At 56.1% G+C, this 16,345-nt stretch overlaps 7 protein-coding genes across 7 annotated transcripts; 3 read left to right on the top strand and 4 right to left on the bottom strand.

The window, feature by feature from the left end:
• Positions 1-271: 271 nt before the first annotated feature.
• K489DRAFT_359963 (iron hydrogenase) lies at positions 272-2,471 on the bottom strand (the record flags this gene model as incomplete). The annotated part of the gene is made up of 2 exons (XM_033602608.1): positions 729-2,471; positions 272-491 (listed from the first exon to the last, which is right to left on the bottom strand). The coding sequence occupies exons 1-2, from the start codon at positions 2,249-2,251 to the stop codon at positions 272-274; spliced, it is 1,743 nt and encodes a 580-aa protein (XP_033457955.1). The 5' UTR covers positions 2,252-2,471.
• A 302-nt stretch (positions 2,472-2,773) lies between these two features.
• K489DRAFT_411346 (uncharacterized protein) lies at positions 2,774-3,132 on the top strand (the record flags this gene model as incomplete). Its single annotated transcript, XM_033607793.1, has 2 exons — positions 2,774-3,036; positions 3,108-3,132. 2 exons carry the CDS (start codon positions 2,774-2,776, stop codon positions 3,130-3,132), a joined length of 288 nt encoding a protein of 95 aa, XP_033457954.1.
• Positions 3,133-3,748: 616 nt separating this feature from the next.
• Positions 3,749-4,781, top strand: K489DRAFT_260534 (uncharacterized protein). Its single transcript, XM_033600037.1, has one exon. It carries the CDS (start codon positions 3,884-3,886, stop codon positions 4,604-4,606), a length of 723 nt encoding a protein of 240 aa, XP_033457953.1. The 5' UTR covers positions 3,749-3,883; the 3' UTR covers positions 4,607-4,781.
• On the bottom strand, positions 4,603-6,952 carry K489DRAFT_411345 (Serine/threonine-protein kinase; the record flags this gene model as incomplete). The annotated part of the gene is made up of 5 exons (XM_033607792.1): positions 4,603-4,912; positions 5,010-5,495; positions 5,576-5,832; positions 5,912-6,152; positions 6,222-6,952. The coding sequence occupies 5 exons, from the start codon at positions 6,950-6,952 to the stop codon at positions 4,603-4,605; spliced, it is 2,025 nt and encodes a 674-aa protein (XP_033457952.1).
• Positions 6,953-8,872: 1,920 nt separating this feature from the next.
• K489DRAFT_389692 (uncharacterized protein) lies at positions 8,873-10,326 on the top strand (the record flags this gene model as incomplete). The annotated part of the gene is made up of 2 exons (XM_033606534.1): positions 8,873-9,418; positions 9,664-10,326. The coding sequence occupies 2 exons, from the start codon at positions 8,873-8,875 to the stop codon at positions 10,324-10,326; spliced, it is 1,209 nt and encodes a 402-aa protein (XP_033457951.1).
• Positions 10,327-12,502: 2,176 nt separating this feature from the next.
• K489DRAFT_308649 (UBC-like protein) lies at positions 12,503-12,970 on the bottom strand (the record flags this gene model as incomplete). Its single annotated transcript, XM_033600621.1, has 1 exon — positions 12,503-12,970. A coding segment is annotated over one exon (468 nt), but the record flags the coding sequence as incomplete, so codon positions are not given.
• A 1,229-nt stretch (positions 12,971-14,199) lies between these two features.
• K489DRAFT_371885 (uncharacterized protein) lies at positions 14,200-15,132 on the bottom strand (the record flags this gene model as incomplete). Its single annotated transcript, XM_033603274.1, has 2 exons — positions 14,200-14,921; positions 15,000-15,132. The coding sequence occupies 2 exons, from the start codon at positions 15,130-15,132 to the stop codon at positions 14,200-14,202; spliced, it is 855 nt and encodes a 284-aa protein (XP_033457949.1).
• Between the last annotated feature and the right edge of the window lie 1,213 nt (positions 15,133-16,345).

Raw genomic sequence — 16,345 nt, 5'->3', positions numbered from 1 at the left:
GGCTTTTTTGGATTGAGGTGTGGAATTTGGTCAAGGACTGGATACTTGGTTCAAGAGCTGGATTCGAGTTCTATGAGTTGGCAGGATCTAGAGAACAGGAGAGATAGTTTCTACCAGAAACATATGCTTAGTTTCCTGCTTTTCTTCTCTTCGAGAGATTCCGGTTCGAATCATCTCCACGTCCCATGAACAGAACTCCCGCTGCCATGCAATCACATCACATCATTAACCACATGCAATCCCAATTCGAGGAGAACCCTCCTCGTCCCCTCTACCACCCTCCTCCAGCGGCATGCGCCAACGCATTCACCCGATCCACATCGCTCCCGCCGGATTTGTTCTTGCCGACGTCGCTCTCCACGACACGATACGTCGTCTTGAGGAGGACGTCCGGCTCGATCCCGGTGAGGTCGCTCCAGTGGGCGAGGAAGTCGCGGACGCGGCGGCGGGAGATGCCGTCGACGAGGTCCTCGCCTCTGCTGCTGCTGCTGCTGCTGCTGCCGGATGGGTTGTCGGTGTCGGTGGAGAGCACGGAGTCGCGGGCGGGAGAAGTGGAGGATGGTGATGATGACGATGACGGAGGAGGGTCGTTTGACATTGTTATATCGCCGTCGTGATCTTTCGTGGTGCTGTTGGTATTGTGAGATGCATTTGCTGAATTTTCTCCGCGAGTGGCATTGCTGCCGTCCTCAGTGTCGCCATCGCCCTCATCGTGAGTGTCGGCAGACCAATATGCCTCGTCAACCTTGGCCAACCATTCCCGCTGAGCAGGCAAAACTTCCTGTTCAAGCCCCTCTCCGTTGACGATGCCCGTTCCGCCGACCTGCCGCAGTGTTGCGACGTCGCCCACCTTGATCTGGCCACCGCCGTTGGTGCATCCGCCAGGACAGGCCATGACCTCGACGTAGGCATAATCGCCATCGGCGCTGGTCCCGGCAGCCGCGCCCGGGCGACGAGCCGTACCCACTTTCCGCGCGGCCGCACCAGGCATACGGCTGGCTTTGGCAGGTTTGAGGCGCCGGACGAGATTCTGGATGTTCCGGAAACCGTAGTATCGCGCGGCCTTGAAGACGGTTTGGCCGCTGGGGTCTAGAACGGAGTATTCGGCAACGTCTGTGTTCCTGCCTCGCTGAAAGCTGATCGTGGAACCGGGCGTTTCCACCTGCCGGGTTTTCAAGATGTGATGGAGATAGCCGCCGCTGGTGCCGATCGATTCGACATCTTCCCGTTTACGCTTCTGACCGTAGCCAGGTGCGAACAGGAATGAATCGACCCCCGGGTCTGCAAATGAAGGCGCGAATTCCCCAGTGACGGGTCGTTTCGGTAGTCTGGGAAAGCTGATGTTGCGACTCTCGGCCAACATGAGAAGCTCGCGAGCGGTGATCACGCAGTCTACATCCCGGACCGCATCCTCCTCCGTCTGGCCATGCCACGAGTGCGAGGTGAGCTCACTTCGAGAAGCCTCTAATTTCTTGTCAAAGCAAGGCATGACGGCCAAATGCCATATGTTCTGAGGCGGAATTCCATATTTCTTAGACAAGACGGATTTCACAAGTACTCCCGTCAAGGCCTGGGGCGACTTGAGTTTGCTCAGATGCGGCAGGATATGCGGGTGCGTCTTCTCCGCATAGCAGATCCAGCCTGGACACGCGGATGTGATGACGGGTTTCTTCTGTGCTTCGTCCTGGGTCGATTGCGCAACCTCGTCGGCAGCGGCTACAAGACTCGCCTCCCGCATGGCGTTGGTATCGATGACCCATGCGAATCCGGAGCCATGCTGACCACCGCTGCGGACACCTTGAGGGCCTCGAAGTAATTGGTCGATCATGTTGCCCGCCTGCCGTTCCGATACTCCATATGTGGCCGCCAGACTTGCTCGTGCCTGGGGCGAGACGCTCGCCACGAAGATCTTTGCTTGCGCATCTGAGAGAGCGGGAAACTGGGATCCAGCACCAGGGAGTCGTAGTTCATGGTATTTGTCCAGGGTATCGAGGACTTCGCCGTGACTTTGCAGACTGACGAGGACCGCTTCTGCACTCGTAACGCAACCCGAACAAGCGAGGCAGTCTGTCAGTGAGATTTGTGCTGGAGGTGGCTTGCTGGTAGATGCGATCTTGTCCTCGGTGGTAACTTCATATTCATTCAGAGTCTCCGTGGGTTGTTGAAGAGGTAATGTTTCCACCGGTTTTATGCACGCGACTCCCGGGTTGATGAAGTCATTCAGATCGTCCGTGGAGAGAATGGCAGACATGACGAAATCTGTGAGGCAATCACCGCAGGAAGAGGATGAATGAAATCGCCAGAGTCAGTCACAGACGAATAAGAAACAGAACCTGCAATAATGTGAATAGAACTATCTCCTATGATATACAACTTTGTAAGCAAGACCTATCTCCATTCCACGGAAGAAGCGAGTGCGAAGTTGGACCAGTCATTGTCACGGCATTTGTCGTCTGAAACTAGGCACTCCAGGGCGCGATCTCGGCCTCGATTCCTGCGTGGCGAGAGATATGGGGGAATAAATTATCGGATGGGGACGGAGGGCCTCGTTCACCCGCACGATCCGTGCCAAGCAATCTTTTCGCCTTGCTTATCGATCAAGCAAACTTTCCCGCACGTGAGCGCGAAGCTTTTCCGCGTTACGACATTTCAACAACATTTGACAGACAACTTCCCAACAGCACGAACCGATCGCTCCAACGATCAACACAATACCCATCGCATCCTCCACCTCAACACAACACACCCAACAAGAATCCTCCACCTCCACAAAATGTCCGCCTACCAACCTCCCTCCGCAGGCGGTTCCTCCTCGCAGCAAGCCTCCGGCAGCCAAACCGGCGGTCAGAGCAGCGGCGGCGGCGCAGGAGGTTACTCCGGCTTCAACATCACGGGCAGCAGCAACTTCGAGGACACGTCGCGGCCGGTGCACTATCTCTGCGGCGACTGCGACCAGAAGGTGACCTTGAAAAAGGGCGATCCGATCCGCTGCAAGGAGTGTGGATATCGGGTGTTGTACAAGGAGAGGACGAACCGGTAAGTCCCTTCGAGGATGGGAGGGAGGTCTTGTAAATACATCAGCTGACGCGAATTGTGTTTTTTGATAGCATGATCCAATTCGAGGCCCGTTGATTGGGTGACGCGAGACATGAGGCTGCGTCGACTTGCGTCGACTCGCGCCGGGCTACCGTACTCCACCGCGTAGTCGGGGCTTCGCGCGCGTAGAAGAAACATACACGAAGGCGCTGCGGTACAATACTGGCAATCGTCAAGGACGATGTGGTGGGGTAAAAAGACATGCCTTGCTTTTGGCGAAGAAGACGAAGAAAAATCCACGAGAGATCCCCACGCCGCGACGACGACGACGACGGCAACGATGAATGATTTCGACGACTGACGATGGTGACGGGACGATGTGGGAGAAGAAGAAGAAGAAGGAAGTGCCCTTCCAGCATCTTCCAGGGAAGGAAGAACAAGGAGAGCTCACGGACATAAAACCCTGGTATATAATACGGAGACGCGCAAGGGAGAACCCCAACTCCCCAGAACAAGTGTAGCAGGGCCTCATGGGACAATCCTTCATTTTCTTTTCCTCCCGAAGGTTCCCATGCCATCCTCCACTGGGAAACACTCCACGGTTCCACCTCACGACCGCAATAGATGACCAAACGCCCCCGAGGGCTCAAACTTGAAATCGTGGAGACGGCGGATTTTTTCTCATGTCTGGATTCGTCGGGAGGGGGGAAAGGTTTGGAAACAGATCGAGAGAAAATTCCGTGTGCTGAAGAAGACCATGGCAGGAAATATATAATAAAAAACGCGAGGATTTCTAATCATGGCCAAAAGCGATGATGAAAGTGATGCATGAAGGCGCACGATTGCGATGATTCTTTTTCTCCCTTTCTTTTTTTCTTTCTCAGCGGCTGAAGGAGAAATTGGTAATGGTGGTGATGGTGGTGGTGGTGGTGGTGGTGAAGTGGAGATGAGACGACCACGACGACGAGAAATGAGCGATACATACCTTGCAACATGCCGTGGAATTTTCGGGATTTATTCTTTGGGGATGTATTTCTTCCCGTGTGATGCCCGATGTACAGGGAGCCGTCAGGGAGGCGACCGCCGTCAGCCCTGTTCCATCCGTCTCTCATCGGCAGGCAGAGGGAGAGGGAGGGTGACGACACCGAGTTCCTGCATGGTCAGCGGACGGTCTAACCCAGCGTCAGATGAGGTGACGAGCGCGGGGGAGTGGATCCAACACGTCAAAGGTCGTTTTCGATTTGTGTTCATTCGGTTCCCCTATCGACGTCGTGTATTCTCCCCATCATCTCCTGGTCCTGCTTCTTCTCCGTCCTGCTTCTCCCTCTTGGAAATTTCCCAAGATGACGGGGGGAAAGAGACAAGAAACAGGGCCAAGCACCTATTCTGCTCTCCCAAAAGAAAAATCAGAAAAGCAGGAGTGGAAATCTCTCTTCCTCGTGGAAGGCCGACATCATGTCATAATCCCACCTCTCCATCGGATCGCCCTCCATTCCCCTTTCCAATCTACCGAAGCCCTGTTCCCCAATATCTCCCCCTTTCATCGCCCACGACGTTCGCACACATCTAAGATCCCCTGAACGCATCGAACCGCTTGTAGGTGTAGCCGATGAACGGCAGGGACATGGTGGACTCGTCGCCGGCGCCGGTCGCGAGGGCGGCCTCGGTCTCGCGGCGCAGGGCGGCCGAGTTGTCGACCTGGGGGATCTCGTCGATGGGGAAGTACTGCGTGTCGATGTTGGACTGCAGCTTGGGCTCGAAGGGCGCGCGGATCCGCCGGAGGCCGTCCCAGTTCACGCCCGCGAAGAACGGGTGGTTCTTGAGGTCTTGGGCGCCGGCGAGGCGGCCGAGCCGGTTTTGGGAGTCGCAGATGAGGCTAACAGATCGACCACGTTAGACCTTTTTGGAAATTGCGGTCTCCTCACATGGACATGACACGTGTGGGGGAAAGGAGAAGTGGGAGAAGAACGTACCTGCGGACAAAGTGCTCGGCGTCCTGGCCGAGTTGCTGGTCCGGGGGGAAGTTCAAGTGGCGCGGCCAGTCGACGATCTTGCGGTATGTCTCGTGGTAGTCTTCGGAGCAGAACGGCGGCCAGCCGATCAAGCATTCGAACATGATGGTGCCGACGCTCCACCAATCGCATCCGAAATCGTAACCCTTGCCGGAGAAGATCTCCGGGGCGATGTAATCCGGAGTACCCACGGTGGAGTAGGCCAGCTGTCGACGAGACTTTCGCCAGGTGTTAATCTGGTTGCGGTTGGAGACGGTGAGCTGGATCTGGTCGATGGAGACGCTGTTGCGGTTCTGCTGCTGCGAGACGGATTTGGGCTTGTTTTGCGACATGAGTTGCTGGTAGTACGAAGCGGAATGTTCCTTGGAGAAGCCAGTGGACAAACCGAAATCGGTCAGCTTGATGTGGCCGCCGCGGTCGAGTAGGATATTGTCGGGTTTGATATCACTAGTATATGATGTTAGTCGTTTGAATCCCATTGGTCCCAAATCATTCTGCTCCCCATGGAGATCGAGAGGGTTGCTTACCGATGGATGAATCCCAGCTTGTGTACTGCCTCGATCGCCAGTGTGATTTCGGCCATGTAGAACCGTGTGATGTCCTCGGAAAAGATTTCGTACTTGATGAGCATAGTCATCAGATCACCACCTGGCAAGAACTCCATCAACATGTACAGGAAAGTGGAATCCTGGAATGAGGTGTGCAGCTTGACGAGCCACGGGCTGTCCGCGTTTGCAAGAATGTCCCGCTCGGCGCGGACGTGTGCAAGTTGGTCCTTCTTGTGCTGTGTCCGAGTGGTCAGTACTGTTGCCCTTTGCGCCCGTGTCGAGCCGAAGACTACTTTGCGACCATTCGCGACTTACCATTTCGTTCTTGATCAAAGACTTCAGGGCATAGATCTTTCCATCGTGTCTCCTCTGCACCAATCGAACCTCACCGAAGGCTCCTTTGCCGATGATCTTGAGCGTCTGGTAGTTCTGGGGCTTTTCACTGGTGCGCAAGAACCGCAAGAAGTTGGCTTCGGATTTGCGGCAGGTGTTCTTGCGGGCTTCCTTTCGGGAATCGGACATTTCCGAACTCATGGCGGTGTCCAGTTCCTTTGCTCTGTCGATCATGGCCACTCGTTAGCACTCATCCTTCATCGCGAATGTCCCTTCCGCTCCTGCTGCATACCTCTCATTTCGTGCCCGAGCCCGCTCGACATTCTCCCGGAAGAACTCCTGTGTCAGGAGCTTCTGCACCTTCATCCGCTCGGTGATAGAGCTCGAGTACTTCTCCGAGTTCTTGACTGGCGGTTCATCGTCGTAGATGGAAGGCTGAGGAGGCATCTGGGGCACCGGGGCGCTCAGATAGTTCGCATAGCCTGGGGAGCTGGTGGTGGCTCCGGCGGTGCGAGGTCGAGCATTGGCGGGAGACGGTTGTCTGTTGTACGGACTGGAGGAACGAGGGGTGTTGCCCCCGAGGTTCTGATGTTGGAATTGGTGTGCGAGACCGTTGGTCATCTGATCGAAGCCGCCCGGCGAGCGATAACCTGCGCCTGGGGAGGCATTGGCGTACTGCTGTTGGTAGCCTGCCGGGTTGTTGCTGTTGTAAAAGTATCCCTGGCTGTTGATGCCACTGCTCGCCGGCTGTGCGCCCCATACCTCTTGCTGACCCGCGGAGTTGGGGAACGGTTGTGGGAAGGTTGACGGAGTGGTCGGGAAAGCCCGACCTTGCTCAGCGGCGAAATTCGGGGAGTTTGTGAAGCCAAAGTTCAGATGGAGGCGGTTCTGAGCGGAATTTGGGTCGGCCGGCAGCTGTTGCTGCTGAGACTGCTGCTGCTGCGATTGCTGTGACTGTCCTGAAGCCGACGCTGGCGATGCTTGCTGTTGCTGCTGCGAGGGAGGCGGCTGTTGGTACGCCATGGTTGCGAGCAGTCTGTCGAAGTGACCAACAGTGTTCTGGAGCAATAGACTGATGGTTAGCGAGACCGATCGGACGCAGGCAACGGCTATTGCAGAGCATACGGCGCCGTACGAACCCCTCAAGAACAATGGCGTTGGGAGGTCAACGGGCAGTCCAGTGAGGCACGTGGAGTGCAGTTCTTCAACAGGTCCAGGAGGCGGCGGCGGCGGCAGCGGAGGCGGTGGTGGTGGTCACTCTAGTATCGGCTAGAAACCACTGCGAGGAAATGAAAAGCAGGTGATGAACTATTCCTGCATGCTACAAGAGTAGAACGCTGTACGGGGAGTGAATCAGGCAAGTGCATGCATTTCGGTGGAGTACCTAGTCGAGGGCATGCAGTACTAGCGGAGCACAATATGCCATAGTTCCGTGAGTCCCTCCAGGGCTCTCTTGCCTCATACAAAATCTCAGGGTGAGAAATGCGGGCGCGACGACCGCCGATTTTGACTACCGGCGGGGGGAACTCCTTAGCCCCAGTGGACGGACGGCGGGCGGAAGGGCGGATTTCACAGGCGAGGTCTGGCTGGCTGGCTGGCTGGCACGCTGGCCCGCTGGCTCACTGGCGGGCAGGACGAGGAGCGAGAGGAGGGAGAGAGAGAGAGAGAGGCACACGAAATTCGCAGCCACCTCTCCTCCTGCGGTACCGCGGATGTTCCATGGTTGACGATGACCTGGCATGACCATATCTGCCCATACTACGATGATTCTCTACATTGACGTGCACAGGATTATTATGATACTGGGCAGAGGTCGTGGGTGTCTCTCCCGCGTACATCTACTCCCCTTTGCTGACCGCGTGGATCGTGTGTACGGGACCAGGGAGATCTCGGTGTGTCTGCAACCGCCTCTGGGAGACTGCCTGCTTCGTGGACTGCCTGGGTACTCATCAATCCCTGTGCCTGTTCCTCTCCGATTCGATGTTCTCCGGTCCTCGGATGTCAACGCCTCGGATGGGAGAAAATATACGACACTACACGCACCGTCAACCAGGTTCGGAGGCGTGTGACGAGCGCCAAAAACCCAACCCCTGGACGGGGATCTCACATGCAAGTCGAAGCACGGCGTGATACAGGGGAGACGATGCATGTAGATTGTACACTAGCCATGTTTTGCAGGTGTTGTTATTGTAGGTACGGGCGCAGGCAGACAGTGCAGACAGACGGCACAGACCGATAGTGCAGGCAGACAGACAGACAGACAGGCCAGACGCAGACAGAGTTTGGTGGGGCAGAGGGGGGCTCTGTAAAAAGCTGGAGGGCTTGTGTGTGTTGTGTTGTGTGCGCCGGCAAAAACTGACCGCTCGTTGATGATCCTCAGGCCTCTATCTCTCTCTCTCTCTCTCTCTCTCTCTCTCTCTCTCTATTAGGGTTTGGGTTGCCTCCTCCAGTACCTGGCTAGGGTTGTCTTCGTTTGTCCCAATTCACAACAACTTCTCGTCCGTCCAATGCCCTTTTGATGCGAAAGGCAACGACACGATACTGCTGCTGTATATCGAACCTATCACTGGCTCTGGAATATCCCAAAATATGATGTGTCGTTCGGCGGAAGTTGGCCGCAATGCATCGATCTGCAAGCATATCTGAAGCTGTAGGTCGTCGGTAGCTCGAAAAGTCATGGTGTGACGTCGAGCCCAAACTTTTCTTCTTCACGTATTCCCAAGAAGACCCACGGCAGTGCATATTTGACTCACACATCGCCCTCACCTCACATCCGACGTCCACGCGCGTGAAGGTCAGAACAGTGTACTGAGCGTCCTCGGATCAGACGTCCACAACTGTGACAGAGGCGGGACCGTGCTTGTCAGGCGCACCGAAGTGAAGGTTGCAATTGTTCATCACTCATCAAACCGGCCTTGATCAGGCTCAATAGCCCCAGAAGAGATGGCGCCGTACACCAACATTCCTCTATCGCCTGCAGAGCTATCCTACCTCCATAACTCCCTCTCGCAAGATCCTCCGGTACGGCCAGATGGCCGATCGACAACACAATTCCGCCCGCTCGTCGCCGAAACCGACATTTTACCTTCCACCAACGGCAGTGCTCGGATCTGCTTCGCCGACGGCACCGAAGCGATCGTAGGGATCAAAGCCGAAGTGGAGAAGAGTCGACCGAGCCGGGGAGGGAACGGCGCGGTCGTTCTTGCCGAGGATGCCTCACAACCGACCGATTCCAGATCCGCCTTACATAGAGATGTGGACATGGACGATGCCAACGCCGATGACGAAGGCGGCGCTGCGAGAAACCAACACGGCGGGAGAGGGGACAACGATTGGCTCGAGATGAGCATTGAGATCCCGGGGCTCCGCGACGACGATGCTTTGCCGGTCTTCCTCGCGGCGATGCTGACGGAGGCGTTGCTCGCGGACGGAGCTGTAAGAGATCGCCTGTGGATCAACTCACGATTTCACTGGAGATTATATATCGATGTAGGTCCTCACCACGCGCGTGCAGCCTCTGGGAGGGTTTTCTTCCCAGACGCACTTCATCTCTCGCTGTCGTCACGTCTCTAGTCCCCTTCACATTGATTTTCCCTCTCTCCATGGCCCACCGCTCAACATCTGACCAAGACGTTTCCCGTTCACACCTCAATCACTTAACCACTCCTCTCCAACGCTTGATTTCGGAAACGACATAGGCTGATACGGTAAGTCAAATTCCCACCTTCTCTTAGATCCTACTTCTCTCCCAGCCGCTCTCCTACCCACTTCCGCTCCTCTCGCTCACCACCCACCTCGCCCTCCTCTCCACGCGCCTCCCGGCCCTCATCTCCGAAAAGGACGAAGACCCACTCTTCAACGACGACTGGGAAGCCGCGGCCTGGCTCTACCCACGCAAGAGCAGCAGCAGCAACACCACCTCCATCACCACCACACCAACCTCCAAACCGCCCATCACACTCCTGGTCATGACCGTCGGCCCCAACACGATCCTCTTCGACCCCAGCAAAGAGGAACTCGCCGTGGCCGACGCGGTGGTCGCCATCTCCATCACACCCTCCTCCTCCTCCCCATCCGCCGGTGGGACCACAGCACCCTTCAAAGTCATAGCTCTCCGCACGATCGACCCTCCCTCCCGCCTCACCGCCGCCGGCGTCCTCAACACCACGGCCGCCGTACCTTCCACCTCAGCAGCGCCCGCATCAGGAGCAGCGGCCGCCGTCATCCCGCCCGACCGCGCCGCCGCCCTGCGCGAACTCGACGCCGGGAGGACCGTGTGGCGACCTTCGCGCGGCGGCCTGAGTCGGGCCGTGCTCGCGAGGATGATCAAGGCCGTGGTGGAAAAAGGCGGTGTGGGGGAGGAAGTTCTGGGGGGGTTGGAGGGCGTGGAGGTCTGAAACGTGCAGATGTTCGCACGGGTTTGTGCGGGGGGATGGTTTCCCCTGGGAGAAAGATTTGGAGAATTGCGGTTCGGAAAGGGGAGGGTTTGGAACTATTCTCTCTCTGTCCCTGTCTCTCTCTTGCGAAACGTTGGAGCGGAGGCAGCAGCGGCAGCAGCAGTAGTCGTAGTAGTCGTAGAAAAGCGTAGATTCAATGATCCATGGTATAATATTGGTCGTGGCCCATCATACAGAACTCCTCTCTCTCTCCAATACGATCACGACCGACCCTCGGGCCCATTCGCTCGCTCTCTCTCTCTCTCTCTCTCATATCATCCCTCTCTCCACGCGGAATAAAGGGAAAAAAAGAGAAAAGAAAAGAAATTCCCATCGCGACTGCCCATCAACACCCGCCAAGCCCCCAAAACGACCCCTCCTTTCAAAGAAACCCCCTCGATCCGGATCCCGATCCGACCGTTCATGCATCTCACCACCGCCCCGCCTTGCCCCTGCCCGGCGCGAAACCGGCCGCTTCTCCAGCCGCGCCTCCGCCGGACCCTTGTTCTCCCCTCCCATCCCTACCTGCTTCAGCATCATCATCATCGACAGCCCGAGAGGAGGAGAAATCCCCGTGGTTCCACCGCTGGATGTCGCCGTCGCATAGGTCCCAGAGGCGCTGCATCCCCTGGACGTGGAGGAGCCGACGACGGCGACGTTTGGAGGAGGAGGGGGAGGAGGGGTTTGATGGAGAGGAGGAGGAAGGGTGCGGGGAGGCGACTGGGGGGTTCTTGGTGATGCGGTGGTGATGGTGGGGGGGAGATCTGAGGGCGGATGATGATGGGGGTTTGAGGAGGGCGAAGGGGTGGGTGGATGGAGGGTTGTGGGTGTCGGTGTTGGTTGGGAACGGAAAGGTTGATTGGAGTGGGAGGATTGGTGAGGAGGAGGATGACGATGCGGAGGAGGGCGAGGAGGATTCCTTCGGCTGGTGGTGGTGGTGTTGTTGGTGTTGATGGCGGCGGTGGTGATGCTCCTGCGCCTGCTCCTGCTGTTGATGGCGATGATGCCGTAATGAATCAAAGACGAGGCTCGAATCACCGCCGGCCCCACGTCTGGCATTCCATCCGTCATCATCACTGTCGCCGTCGTCGTCGTCATCATGCATCTCGTCGTCGTCGCCGCCGCTCTCGCTCGTTGTGCTAAAAGACTCTCCAGCTCTCGCTCTCGTCTGTGTCTTCGCTTTGGTCTTTGGTGCGAAGGCAGGCAGATCCCCTGCGTTGAATCCTCCTCCATTTGCGCCCGCCGCCGTGATCCTTCCGAAGAGACTGCGGCTCACGGTGTGAGCACCGGAGCCCGGCGTGTCGAACTGGTCCAAGTTGGCGCGCAGGAGGGCCTGTTTTCGCGGCGAGGGCGAAGAGAGGAGCGACGCGGCGAACGGGCTGTCTTCTGCGAGTGGACGGTGGATGAGGTTCAACGGAGTGATATTCCTGGCGCCGTCGCGGGAGCTCTCCGCGTGAGAGGAGGACAGGAGGGTGTTGAGATGATGGCGAGGAGGGTTCTGCACGAGGCGCTTCTTTGCGGGGCTTTTCGGCGGACTGCTGTTCTTTCGGGGACTTGGAGGGTATTCAGGCTCCGAGGTCATTTCCTCATCCGAGGAGAAATTGGTGGTCGTGGCGACATCGTTGAGATTGTCGTAGTTGTCGCTGTTGATTTTGTGGTTCTTGCTCGGCGAATCGTCGTTGGCTTCTCCATCCTCCGCTTCTGTCTCCTCCATGATGAGTTCTCCAAGTGGAACAGCAGCTCCATGCGGTCGACGTGGCGTGGCACTCAAGATTGGCGTATGGAGTTTCTGTGGGGAGCGCAGTCGATCGTTTTCTTGATCTGCGTCTGTCATGTTTTCGTCATCAGTCGTGGTCTTCGTTCGATCATCTTCAGCATCGCGCGCGTGGTTGGTAGGTGTGATTTGGCGGTGGCCAAAAATGTCGTCATTGCTGGCCTGAAACACAAAAGGTCGTGATGGAGGCGGCGGCGCTGCCGCTGGAGGCACTGCCCGTCGGATTGGCGCAACAGCAGGTGGTGCTTGCGAGACAGCAGCTTTGGCGCGAGTCTGCGCAATCGTCCTCCGCTTCCTCACAGGTGCCTCGTCGATCGGATCTTGACCTCGCGATTGAGCTTCCACCGCAGCGGCGCGCATAGCCTGCGGGATCGTCGCATTGATGCTCGTCATGAGCTCGGCCCGCCGAGCGAAAACATCATAGCTTTCCTGAAGCAGTGCTCCAGCTTCGGCATTCAACGCGCTATCGGGGTTTGGCTGGATCAGGAGACAACTGATCGTTTGCAGAACATGTGATAGAGTGTACGAACTATCCCAGTCGCGCTTCAAGGTCTCGACGCAAACGCCGCCGGTTTGCGGATCAACATTGGGATGAAATATGGGCGTGCGGAAATGCGCAGTAGGTGGTTGTTGAGGATATGTTGGAGGAATGTTGAGATGTAGCTTCCAGAGGCCCGCGGCGAACGGAGTATGCGTTGGTCCAGCGAGTAGGACATCCAAGGAGGTCAGATCGTCGGCGCCGCCGTTTGGGGGAAATAGGTAGTTTGGCGGTAAATCATTGTGAAGTGTGGCATGTTCGGCGGCCAGTCGCCGAAGAGCACGCGAGTTCTGCAGGCGATTTATTCAGTTGAGCAGGACTTCAAATTGACGCGGTGTTCAAAGGCCTCAACTCACCATGCTGTCGCTGACCTTGCCGAGTGCTCATGAAATGGATTGCCGTTACCCAATGCTGTTCGGATCAATGCTTGTCGCGAAGATGAAGCCCGTAAATAAACCACTGTCAACAATTTCTTTGCGCAATAAGAAATTCGGTAGTCCCAATATGTTCGTAGAATAAGCGTGATAAGTATGTTTGCGACCGACGTGGATGTATCCCGCGAGTCTCAGGTTGACCTCGAATCCAATAGACACCGAGGAAATCTCCGATTTCAAAATTGCCGTTGCGGCGAGAACACGTCATGAAACAAGTAGGAAGAATGGGAGATCAATGGGCGACTGCTAATCGTAGGGAGGACTCCGAGTAATGTTTCCAAGAGAGAGGGAGAGAGCGATCGTGTTCATATCCTTGAGGCGTGACAATAATGAGAATGGCGTTTATTGAATACATACAACAATGGTGCAGCTGGCGGCAGTGTCGCGATTGCGCATTCTGGATGCCCGACGCGTGGTTCGGATTCCGCGTCGCCACGTGATTGGATTCCCCCACAATAGAGAGATCGGGAAGAGCAATGAGCCCGAGCGATAACAACCTTGGAACCGAGTGGGGTGGGTGTGGCACGATTATTACTGTGGGAACACTTTTGTTTCACTGCATCATCCATATATGTAAATAATCGTTCTTTACAATTCTCGATAGAATAGAAAATGGAGACTCGCACTCGCGATGCAATTCTTCACCTCTGGTCAATTGTCCAACACATCCCCCAGCTTGGAAGACTGACGAACAATTTCTGCTGTGAAGCCGATGACAAAAGCAGTCGACACTCGCAACGTGAATAGCTGTAGTGAAGCCCGAATCGACGCGGGTCTTGCTCTTCCGACCCATCGCTGTTCGATTTTGCCATTGGTAACTCGGGAAATCAGAGCCAAATCTTGATTCACACCCTCAGCAGCGTTTTCATCAAACCTGGCTGCACTGCGCCGGGAAACGCCCGAAATCTCTGCAGAAAATCAACAGACCATCCAGAAACACCTCAACTCCCGAACTCCCTCATTTAAAGCGTGGGCCGTACTCATCCGGCGACACGTCACATTATCGTCCTTGAGATCGTTTACCCCGTGAGACTATTGCAACTCTTTCATAAATGTTTCGAAACCGTTGATCGTGATCCTGGAAACATCTAGACCTTGATGGCGGCCTGCGGTAACCCTGCGTTGGATGATTCTTTGGGGGCTGCCTGCGTCGCCGGCTGCGTGGCTTGTCTCTGGACTTGCGTCTCCGGCTTGGGTGTGTCATCACGGTTCGGAATGCTGCCCAATTCTGCGCCCTGCCCGCTCTGACCACGCTTCCTGCCGCCGAAATGATGCCATGCGCTCTTGTTCTCCTGGCTAGAGGTGGGTCGCGTTGCCGCGGCGTGATCGGAGTGGTCGCCACCGTCGACGATCCGAGACAGGATGCCGCGCTTCTTGGGTGGTTGGACAGGCTTTGGGTCGTCGATGTTGATGTCCTCGAAGCGATCCTCTTCTTGGGTCTGTGGTACCTGGAGAGGTCGGTTGTAGGAGTTGGAGGTCCGTGGAGGCGGAGGTAGAAATGTGCGGCTGTCGAGGGAGGCGCGTTGGCGAGTCTCGGGTTGGATCACGGGCGATCGTGCTGAGATGTCCTGTATCGATCTCGTCAGTATCCGTCGTGTGACCGGCATGTCGCGCTCCTGTCCAGGCTTGCGACTCACGAAGGATCGCCGATACGAATCGAAAGACTCGCGCGAAATGTTGAAGGGCTCATTTTCGTCGTACGCGCATCGGGTAATGGAGGAGGAAGTGGTGGATCGTGATGAAGTGGTGCCCCAGAATGATTTGCGATCGGTTGGTGGAGGAGGAAGATAGACACCCGAATCGTTGATTTCTAGTGACGAAGGAAGGTTGACGTTAGCCCACCGTTCGGCGTTTCGCAGCGCGGGAGTTCACCTGCGAAGCGACTCACCACTTAATTGATACTCGACTCGGTTCTTTGAATCGATATCAATGACTTTGGTCTCGTATCCTGTTACGACCTCGTCGGAACTGGGCCGCACGTTCTCATCCTGCTTTCGGAAGGGATTGCGGAGGATGGGCATGTTGAATAAGCCGAAGCGAAAGCGCCCGTTGATTTGGCGCTATGTATGAATGCTCGAGTGGGCGATAAGCTGTTGGGCGATAACGGTAGATGATGTGGAGAAGGACTGTTCCCGTCTATGTGCAAGCCGAGAAGACGTTATGCGTATACCGTGAAAGAGAATATGGAATGGTCAGAGTGAGGAAGAGAGAAGAGATCATGGATATTGATCAGTGAAATTACAATTGAGGAGGATGGATGCTCGAGATTGGGCGGATGCGCGCTTGCTTTGGCTTGGATCGACTGACGCAGGAGCGACGAGAGTGTGAGAGCGTCGCATAAAGATTTTAATGTACGGTACATACAACTGGGGGGGGGGTATCACAATCAGCATACGGGAGACAGATCTGGGTGTGGCAGTGGAGCGATGGGAGCACGAGAAACAACCTTGGAACCTTGGAACTAAGAGACGCCTCTCACACCGATCGGACATTCGGCATCCGTTCTCTCACGCCTTCACTCTTCTCACATCACATGTAGGCGCGAAGTCCCCAAATTGGAAATTGAGCGTGCCTGCCCGTCTGCCCTGCCCTCCGTCTGCCCTGCCCTCCGCCTGTCCGTCTGCCCGTCCACGCCCACCAGGGCTAGGTACTCCACGTCTCACGTCTCACGCTTTCATCAGCTCATCAGAAACCGTACCGTGGAAGCGTATGGGTCGGGCTTGCGGCACGCGGCTGGTGATCGGTCTCATCATCAAACATTCTGGTTGTGATGCTGCAGGTGGACATACACTCAACAATCACCAGGGCGTACATGCAGTATGTAACCTACAATTATACTAATAAACCTCAACAATCTATTACTGCTCTCGCCTGTCTCGACTCGTGTGTATCGAGCAGTGAAGCATTGGCGCCATGACGATGACGACAATGAAGGAAGAGAGAGAGAGGGGAGATGGCAGGAACATGACGAACTCGATCGTCTACTAACAATACTACACAACCGCTTGCACGTGCTCGCGTCTCGTTGATCTCTCTCGCTCTCTGTCTCTTTTACTCGCGGCGAAGATGCCGATGACGAGGATACAGCAACAACGCTCCCCCGAAGCGAAGGATAGCAATGAGAGGATGTACCTAGTTACACACCATCGTCCTGTTGTGGAATTGTGCTCAATTCAAGTGGTGGGTGGTCGGGAGAGAATCGGGCCCGGCGCGCCACACTGGCATTCTGGGCGC

This window comes from Dissoconium aciculare, assembly GCF_010015565.1.
Source record: "Dissoconium aciculare CBS 342.82 unplaced genomic scaffold K489scaffold_9, whole genome shotgun sequence".
In the NCBI taxonomy this organism is placed as follows: domain Eukaryota; kingdom Fungi; phylum Ascomycota; class Dothideomycetes; order Mycosphaerellales; family Dissoconiaceae; genus Dissoconium; species Dissoconium aciculare.
The sequence above is the reverse complement of the archived record's forward strand: the minus strand, read 5'-3'. Positions and strand labels throughout refer to the sequence as shown.

Coding starts and splice junctions, on each gene's coding strand:
- K489DRAFT_260534 (XM_033600037.1), top strand. CDS start 3,884: ATGATTCTTTTTCTCCCTTTCTTTTTTTCTTTCTCAGCGGCTGAAGGA.